The sequence below is a fragment of the Spinacia oleracea genome, chromosome 2 (genome assembly GCF_020520425.1).
Source record: "Spinacia oleracea cultivar Varoflay chromosome 2, BTI_SOV_V1, whole genome shotgun sequence".
NCBI classification, from domain to species: Eukaryota; Viridiplantae; Streptophyta; class Magnoliopsida; order Caryophyllales; family Amaranthaceae; genus Spinacia; species Spinacia oleracea.
Genome location: NC_079488.1, coordinates 107,465,326 through 107,475,506, shown reverse-complemented (window position 1 = coordinate 107,475,506; position 10,181 = coordinate 107,465,326). Strand labels below are relative to the sequence as shown.

At 31.6% G+C, this 10,181-nt stretch overlaps 1 protein-coding gene across 3 annotated transcripts; it reads left to right on the top strand.

Moving 5' to 3' along the window:
• The first annotated feature begins 5,778 nt into the window (after positions 1 to 5,778).
• LOC110786531 (dof zinc finger protein DOF4.6) lies at positions 5,779 to 8,247 on the top strand. 3 transcript variants are annotated; one of them, XM_021991094.2, is made up of 2 exons: positions 5,779 to 6,026; positions 6,810 to 8,247. In XM_021991094.2, the coding sequence occupies exons 1-2, from the start codon at positions 6,003 to 6,005 to the stop codon at positions 7,902 to 7,904; spliced, it is 1,119 nt and encodes a 372-aa protein (XP_021846786.2). In that variant the 5' UTR covers positions 5,779 to 6,002; the 3' UTR covers positions 7,905 to 8,247. The 3 variants fall into 3 exon arrangements, with proteins under 3 accessions (XP_021846786.2, XP_021846792.2, XP_021846790.2); XM_021991100.2 differs by lacking the exon at positions 5,779 to 6,026 and adding an exon at positions 6,085 to 6,441; XM_021991098.2 differs by lacking the exon at positions 5,779 to 6,026 and adding an exon at positions 6,454 to 6,690.
• Positions 8,248 to 10,181: the final 1,934 nt, after the last annotated feature.

The following is a 10,181-nucleotide window of genomic DNA, read 5'->3' as shown; positions in this document are numbered from 1 at the left end:
ATTGCATATTTTCGGTCTTAAACTACTCTCTCCATTTTTTATTTGCTTCATTTGTCATTTAGGCCGTCCCTAATTAAAATATTATTTCATTACCAATTTATCATAAAAGCTAATGGGAGTACAATTTTACTGTCACGTAAAATACATTTAGCCCAACAATTTTCTCTCTTCTCAATTATTCACAATCAATTCTTAATAAAACACTATTGGTATATGAGACAAAACAATTAGGGACGGAGAGTATTAGACAAACAATTAGGGACGGACAATCATTCAGTCATTTTTGCTCTTTTATGTGAGTCTGTGACTGTATAGTTCGTTATGCTATAATGTACGTGCAACTGTTGCTCCTTGAGTTTGGACTAACAGTTGAATTTGCATTTACTTTTACTAACTGTTTCTGGTAAACTACAAAAAATTTGGATTTCTCCATTGTCTGACATGCTATCGTTATTCCATACTGTATTACCTTACACTTGAACACCAACTCTAGTTCTACAGAAATGATGACACGAACAGATTAAGGATGTGTTCTTTTCACCTGAAATTTCGTGAACTTATATGAAGTTATGAACTATTAAGGGTGTATTTTGTTCACCTAATTTCCACTTATTTTTTTTAATTGATCTTATCTGAACATATTGGAACTTAACTAATCTTATCTGAACTTATCGGAACTTAGATGAACTTATTATAACTTATCATAACTCATTATAAATTGCCTCCACTTTGGTAGCCCTTGTTTTTCTTGAAATAAGTGAAAATAAGGTGAATAGAACAGAGTCAGATTGAAACTTATTAGAACTTATTGCATGAGATTATAGTTAAGAGAGTAAATTTATTAAACTTTAACTTATTGGGACTCGATTGGAAACTATATGAACTTATTGTACCTGAAACTCTTATTTTTTATAATGTGATCGACAAGAAAGCACCCTGGTATGGATTTGGTTGTGTTAATATGACATCCCTGAAATTATGCGGCTATTTTATCAGAAAATTTTAAAAGTATTGTCTCGCATAAAGACAAATGATGTAACATGATTTGATCACAAGTTTTGAGTATCATTCCTATACACTTATACAGCTATATATTTCAACCCACTAAACTATTAGGCATTAGGTTACGATTAGTAAACGAGGCAAATAGGGAGATTTGTTCCACGAATTAGATAGGTACGACTATTTCCTTTCAAATGATTGCTTCCGTACTAAACCCCAGAACAACATGGAAAACTCAATTAAGTTACCTAACCACAAATTAGTCTATCTTGCCATTCATTTCTTCGTACTCCAAATTTGAAAGATTGACCAACCACTAATTAATTACTGAATCCATTTCCCTAAATTCAATCTTACAAATTTGTTTTGTTAGTTGCAAAATCTACCACTAATTTAAATCCACCTATTTTAAAACCATAGTTACTCCTTTGTTTCTAAATAATTCTCGTTTTAACTAACTTTTTTTCGTTCCTAAGCTTTTAACGAGCTAATTTGCTTTACCAGCCTAATTTGTCATCTTAACTCCAATGATTAAGCTAGTAGCTTGAAATTTTTGCAAATTACAAGTCCCTGGCCACAAACATTGGAGATGCTCTAAAATACTGGGTCATTATTATGGAATTAATTGAAAATTATAAAAATATCCATAGAAAAAGGGAAAGTTAGGGTATTCTCAAGAGACATTTTAGGATCGAGGAACAATGTTCCCCGAAGAATTTCAATAATTACGCTACTCTGTACTTACATTGAATTAGATGTCTTTAACTAAAATGGTTGTAGACCTTGTAGTAAACAAAACAACTCTCAGTTTTAGATCTAAGGGTACGTTCTATTCATATGATTTTCAATTACTTTTCTGAACTTATCTTATCTGAACTTATCTGAACTTAACAGAACTTATCTGTAATTATTTTTCCTGAAATTAGTGGAAATAATTTGAACAGAACAGAGCCTAAATTGATGTATAAAAACGAAGTACTAAATAAATATAAAGTTATATACTGTAATTATTAAGGGCATGTTCACTATCGCTTTTTGTAGCCAATTTTCGGTTTATCATAAAACTAAAAACCAAAATTTAAAAATCACAAAAATTAAGTAGTTTTCAGTTTTTTGTTTTCAGTTTTTAAAATTAAAATAATTATTATAGATATGACTATTTCTTAGTATATGATCCAATCTAAATCTATTACTTACAAAACCAAAAATGAAAATCGACAATAATACAAAACGAGCCCTTAGAAACCAGAGAAAGTTTAAAAAGAAAAGAGCGGGGCTTTCCAAAATTGAAAGTGTGATATCCATTAAAGTTCCTTGATGGATGTAAAGATCCTCCCACATGACAAATAGTTTACCATTTATAGAATCATACTGATAAACTCAATTAGCTTGTTTTAGCTAAATACTTAGGGCAACTACGTAGTAATAAATTTAAACACGGTGTTTAATAAATAAGCGGGTGATTTATGTTGCGTTTTGATTAAATAAGCATTAATTAATTAATTCCAAAAATGTTGTACATGACAAGGACAAAATATATCACTGCTTATGATTTAAACTTATGATGATCTGTATGAAAGACCTTCTTGTCCACTTAATTAATTGCGCCAAATCTGCCTGTTTAGACAGTATGTCACCAAGCAGTAGCTAGCACATTAAACCTGTACCAAGATTAAGACATCACTAATTAATTTTTCCCAATTCGAGAAAGAACAACCGGTGCTCGATCAATTGCTCCTAGGATGCTTATTTAACTTCATAAAAGGAATAGTATTCAACATATGGAAAGTAGAATTACGGGAATAAGAATCGAACTCATGATCATATAGCGTACCAGAGCTCTTTGTGCAACCCATGACTATGCCAAATCGATTTAATTAATATTATTGTGCCTTAAACAAAGTTTACACAAGTTTCAAAGGCATATCAAATGCACACCTATAGATCCGCCCCTGTTAATAGTATTAGCACGTATATTACAATCCTAGCTTGGTGTAGGTGACGGCCTCGCATAATGCTAAATTTGGAGTCGGATCTTAGATGAACGACTACAACTAAACACGCTGTTATAACAAATGCAAAGAAAGATTAAATAATGTAAATAAAGGAACGTAGATATTTAACGTGGTTCACTAACAATGTGTTAGCTACGTTCACAGGTAGAGAGGAGAAAAGTTTTATTGATATTGAGGAGTACAGATTACAGAATACAACTAGGTTATGACCTAAGTAGTTTATATAGTACTCTCTAGACATATGCGGAAAAATCCAGAAAATAGGCCAAAAACAGATAACCCTAGTCCAGAATAACATATATCGTAAAGTTCGGGGGCAACCCACCCCTGGACCCCGACTCGTTGACCGGGCAGCGAGATCTCCGTGTTGGGGTGTTGCAGTAAGGGCTTGACCAATTCAAGGCATTATCTAACACACGCGAAACACAAAATTAAGAGAAATTTTTGCCATAATTTTTTAGGGCATTGTCATACTTTGTAATATAAAATGAAATATTTCAAATGTAAAAGTTAAAATAGGACATCTAAAACGTAATAAATAAAGAATAAAAAATTGACCAAAAATGACTACTTTCTCTGTCCCTTCATACTCGACCTGTTTTGACTTTTTGCACTATTTACATAATTCACTTGACCCTATTTTATTTATTGTATATGAAAACAAATGTTACTATATAATATATTGTTGGCTTTATCTTAATATACATACTTTCAAAATATTAATATTTTTATAAGTTTTTATAATATGTAGTTAAAGAAATTGGTGGTCAAAATTGTACATTGATAAGCGTGTACTGTCAAAACAGGTCGAGTATTAAGGGACTGAGGGAGTATGTAAAAACATGCAGTGAGTAATCCAAGTTAATAATTTAAATGGTTACATACAAGTGGCCGGCATAATTTATGAATTATTTATCGATGACTGCTTGACATCTGGTTTCCATAATAGCCGTAGAAAATTACTAGACGAAAGTAAATCCTACTCTAATTGCAGATTAGGACAATCCTTAATTACACATTACAATAAAAAACATGATCTGATTAGTAGGTCTGTACATGATCTGATATCCACTTTAATTTGTGATGAACAACAAATAAAAGGGAATTTTTATGTTGGACGACTTATCGAGCTGGATAAATTCTCCGAATCAAAAGGCTAACGGAGCATAACAAAAGTTCGGTTTCTTAATTACTGCTCGTAACTTCACTTTTTCTTCTCATAAAGCAAACACACGTCTCTTATTTTACTCCTAATTTCATGATGCTCAATTCGCGGTCTGTTTTTAAATAAGTGTCGCTTACACGTACTTTTTTTAATGATGAACTTTATTTTATTATATCGATCATGAGTAGTTAGGTAATTTTTGGTAAGATATATAGTGTAAATATAATGATACAACTTATTTTAATACAAGTGTCTGACTTCGTATAGTATAATGCGTACATTATATAATTACTGCAATACTTTTGGTATCTTTTATTAAAGAGTATGATTAAACAGCTTTCCTTCTTGTATTGAATCGTTGTTGTTGATGTTGGCGTGTTCTTATACTCTATACGAAATCTAAAACTCTAATATAGAAAAAGGAGTTCAGAATCAATGGCATATATTATACATGGATCGAACAAAATAAACCCTAATTTAGCTAGCTTTAGAAAAATGATACATATAAAAAAAAGGAGAGAGAATGGTGACCAGAGAAGAAAGAATAAAAGGCTTTAATAAATTTCCCTATCTTCTGGTCAAAAAGCAGAAACCCACCACAGGATGAGGAGGCACACATCATATTTCCACAATCGAAGAATATTTTACACAATACTTCCTCCGTCTTTTAATACTCGCAACGTTTGGCCTTTTGCTACTATTTATATAATCTACTTTGACTATTCGTAGTGTTTTTTGTATAAGATAAAACATAGTCATATGGGATCTTGTTAGATTCGTCTCAATGTGTATTTTCAAAATATCAACTTTTTATAATTTTTGCATAAAGATAATTTAAGATATAAATGATCAAAGTTGTGCATTGGCATGCGTGAAACTAACAAACGTTGCGAGTATTAAAAGACGGAGGAAGTATATGTTTCAAAGGCTCTCCACCATCTCCAATTACACTTGTTTTAAATAACCTCAAAATTATGTTTCATCATTACTATGGAATATATGATCGATTATTAAATCAATTTTGAGATTTAACAAAGTCCAGCTAGCTAACATATATTCACACTATTTCGGAAATAATAATCACATATACGATTCTCAAATGTTGAAACATGCAAATAATGTAATCACGTTTTTTAAAAGTAATAAACCATACATTAAACAGTATTCGTAAATTTAATTTTTCAATTGTTGTATGATCTAAATATATACAATTAAAATGTATAATAGTCCCATATACAATTTTAAAACATTTAAACAAATGATCACATTTTAAAAAAAAAACACGATAAATGAAAATTATACGAAGTAATTGAATTTCTTCAGTATTTGTATTAATTGTGTATACAAGGCGTTTATTAATTAATATGAAATCGTAAAAAATTAAATAAAGGTTTACCCTTTGCAATAAAATTAGCTTTTATATAACATGTACGAGTATTAAAGGAAATGTTCCATACATACATTGATATACTATACAACTGTTGTATACAAGTTTTTGCTCTTTCTTTTAAGCGACGGGGTTCGAGATGAGTGTAGTAGTATAATATACTAAAAATAATGTGACTAAGTACTAGCTAGGAACATACGTCAAAACAAACCCCATCTTCATAGAACAAATTAAGAGGTCATATATCTCTCTTACATCATAAAGTAAGAGGCCTACACATAAAGCCATCACACAAACAATCACAAACATTCTTTCTTGCAAAATTAAGTCCATTGAAATTCTATTAATTTTCTCTCTTCTCTCTTTTCCATCTCAAAAGACATCATCTTTCTTTCTTCTTGCTTTTTCTCTTCACCTTTTTTCCTTTGGATTCATGGATGCTGCTCAATGGCCACAGGTATGTCTATATATCTATCTATATACACTTTTTTTTCCCAGTAAAATTCGTGTTTATATATTTTCTGATAAAAAGAGTTTTTTGGTTTTTCTTTAGGTTTAAACTGATTAATAACCAAAAGATCTACAAATTAAAAGTGCTTTTTTCACTAAAAAGAAAAACCCTTTTTGGTGAAAATTTGGTTGTATATGCATGAAACTTTTCCTCTGAAAGATGTTTAATGGAGTCACTTCCATGTCTTTCATCCTTTTTTATCTCCCCTTTTCTCTTTATTGTTTCTTCAACTTTCTTGTTTGTTCTTCAAACACTTAAAGCTTTTCACTTTTCCTTTTTCCCCAAACCCTTTTTCATTTTTTGATATCAGAAAAAAAAAAATTAAAAACAAAAGAGTAGCGCGCTAGTGTTTAGAGAAAAGGTAATTTTAGTAATTATTGTGTGTTTTTTTGTTGCTCTTTCTTTTGTGATCTCCTTTTCATGAATTCAATCTCAAAATCAAAAAAGCTAAACCAATATAGCATCATAAAATTTGGTTTATTTGTTGAATTTTTTTTACTTTCTGTCACGCGCACACACATACACACACTTTCTGATCTAAAAGCCTGCTATCGCTTTTGATTGAATTGTTTGCTCATGCATATATCTACTCAATTTTCTTAGAATAGTGGTGAGTTGATCATCTCCTTTTATCTTTTTTTCACTCCTTGCAACTTTTCTTTTGGGTTTTTTTTGGTTATCTCACTTTCTCTTTTCTTTTTTTTCTTTTTTTGTTGTGGGGGTATGTAGCATCAGCAAATAGCTGATTTTTCAAGGCCAATGGAAGAAATAGCAATACCAAACAACCCCAACAATAACAATAACAATCCAAGGCCAATAACACCAATAGTTGGAGTTGGAATTGGAGAACAAAGAAAAGCAAGGCCTCAAAAAGATCAAAATGTGAATTGTCCAAGGTGCAACTCAACCAACACCAAGTTTTGCTACTACAACAACTATAGCCTTACACAACCAAGGTACTTTTGCAAGACTTGTAGAAGGTATTGGACTCAAGGTGGCTCTCTTAGAAACGTCCCCGTCGGCGGCGGCTCAAGGAAGAACAAAAGATCATCTTCTTCAAACCCATCAATCAACACCACTAACAACAACAACAACAACAACAACTCCACTAATTCTTCCATACCTAATAAACTCATACCTGATCTAAACCCACCAAGTAATAATAATTCCTTGTCACACCTAATCACTTCCTCTCAAAACCCTAAATTCCTTGAAGGTCATGATCTTAACCTTGCTTTCCCTATGCAAGGTCTTTTCCACCCTACTAACAATGAAAATCATGAGCCTATCAATATCATGAACACTAATAATAACAACAATAATATTTCCACTAATACTACTACTAATACATGTAGTACAACAACCTCTTCAACACCAATTTCAGCCCTTGAGCTTCTTAGAACTGGGATTGCTTCTAGAGGAAGCATGAACCCTTATGTCCCGATGCCGATGCAGATGCCGATGCCGGATTCCGGTACCTTATATCCCTCAGGTTTCCCTAACTTGCAAGAATTCAAGCCAAACATGAATAATGTGTTTTCTTCGCCGCCGCCGCCACCGCCGCCGGCCGGTGATCATCATAACAACATGGTTGGATCAGGTGGTGGTGATAATAATGTGGGATCTCATGCTAGGCTTTTGTTTCCTTTTGCTGACATGAACAAGCTTGCTAGCTCAACTCATCATCATCATCAAGAAATGGATGATCAAAGCAAAGAAGGAACAAATGATCATCATCACCAACATAATAATCATCATCATCATCATAATCAAGGGCCAACAAATGGGTATTGGAGTGGTATGCTAGGTGGTGGAACATGGTAATTATTAAAGTAATTAGGAGATCGATCAGAGCATATAAATTATCTTTTTAATTTTGATTACAAATTACAATATGGTTTGTTTGGGGTTTTTAATTTCGAAAACTAACATATATATAATTAATTAATAGGGGGTACATCGTAATTGTTGTATTTTGATCACATTATTCATGTAATAGTTTTTGGAGCTTTGTTTTGATTTTAGGGTTTTTGGGCATTTTTTATTTTTAATATATAAAGGGTTCTTATTAGGTTAGAGATAGAAGAAGAGGTGAATATTATATGACTGTATATCTTTTATTCATAACTTCTTCTATATCTAAACACATTAAGGCAATCCCCTTTAATTATCAATTTGTTGTATCCCTTTAATTTTCTTAATTAAGTGTTTGATCTATTTACTAATGGAGTTTTTAGCTTACAGAAACTTTAATCTTCGTGTTTTTCAATTTAATTATTGTAAAGCTTTGTAATTTTGGCTTTCTTAGCCGAAACGATAAACTAGATCCTCTTGTAGGAAAAGTCATTCTATTTCAAGACATAACTTGTTACTTTCTTCATAGTGATCGACTTTAAACGTCCCATGTAAATAGGTCAATCACTATGAGACAATTGACAATAAGCTAAGTAATTTATTTATTTTTAATTTATTAGTTGTAATTAAATTACCAATGTGGCATTCTTTCTCTCTTGAAGTTGGGGGGTGTGAGGCCTGACATCTTTATCCATTTAGGGGAAAGATGTGAGAGAATCTTCCAGCCTTGAAAACCACCTCCATGAAGCCAATAAGAAACTAAAGCATATCATAATGTAGAGTTGTAGACTACCTAGTGTAGTAGATAAACATTTTAATTAGTTACATAATGTGACAATTGGAACATGCTGATGCCCATTAATTACGCAATTTAAATTATATATCCGGGTGCACAGTGCTCATTGTGCACCCTGTTGAACGTTTATTGAAAATCTATTGAACATTGAGAATGATTTCAATGTACATGTACTAGTGAAATATTTAAACTATATGTTCTATGGATTTGAACTATATGTTCATTGGCTATACATTATTTGGGTATGAAAAATATGTTCTTTGTATTTGAACTATATGTTCTTTGTAAAACAGGGTGCACAATGAGCATTGTGCACCCGGAAACCATATTTTGCATTAATTAATCTCAAATGAATCAATTAGGTATTGGTTCAATGGTAAATACTTTTTCCGTACCATACACTACAAGAAAGTGTACTATTAACGACGGGAAATCTCGTCGCTAAAGGTCAATAATTGTTGATTAACGACGGGATTTTCTGTCGCGAACCTGTCATAAAAGGGGCCATCGTTAATGAAAAATCTCGTCGCCAACCCGTCTTAAAAGACATTTGCGACGGTTGTTCCCTCTTTGTTGGGTTATTATCCCCGTCGCAAAAGCCCTTTTACGACGGATCGAATTTTTACCCGTAGCTATTAGGTTGTCATAAAAGATACAAGTTTTTGCAGTGATAATAATGTTCTAATTTCTACTTTTCTTATTTGTCTAAGCACATTTTGAATCGTTTATATATTAGCAAAAAATATAAAATTTGATATTATTAAAGTAATTGTTAAGACGAATCAAACAAGACTCCACATAAATAGGTTTTTTCTTATGTATTGAAAACAATCTAGAATATTATATTCAATTATGAATAGTGTCAAAATTTTAAATTAGAACAGCATTATGAAATGAATTAGTAAAAAAAATCGAAAAAGATACTCTCAAATGAAATTTCATTTCTAGATTACGGGTAACGTAGTCTAATTAACTTGCTTAACTATATACTACTATAAGATATTTTATGTTAATTGAAATAGAAGCACTAGTCCTTCAAAACTCCAAGCACTAGATGATATACACAAAACTTAATTTTAAAAAAATAAAAATAAATAAAAAGTTTACCTGCCTCAACAAAAGCTCACCTAATCACATTAGAAGTCATGTAGTAGAGGACCCCATATTTAAAATCCATGAAGGTTGATCATGAATGCATGTTTCTAAGTAATCCACCCTTGATTGTTTTAATTAGTTAAATAATGACTCGTATTTACAACTATGATTACTCGAAGATAAAGATTAAATTTTTAAAGAAATCTGACAAACCCATCTTTATTTCTCTGGTCTTGTGTGGGGCCCACAAAAACATTCCCTCTGGGCAGGCGTGCTCACTAATTATTTCCTCCACTTTCACTCAATTTAATTTGGAGACTTTGAGTTTTTTTGGGGTTTTTTTTTTTGTTTTTGAA

Bases quoted from the DNA above. Each gene is read 5' to 3' on its own strand.
- LOC110786531 (XM_021991094.2), top strand. From the start codon at position 6,003: ATGGATGCTGCTCAATGGCCACAG. The intron at 6,027-6,809 runs GTATGTCTATAT...GGGGGTATGTAG, and splicing joins ATGCTGCTCAATGGCCACAG to CATCAGCAAATAGCTGATTT.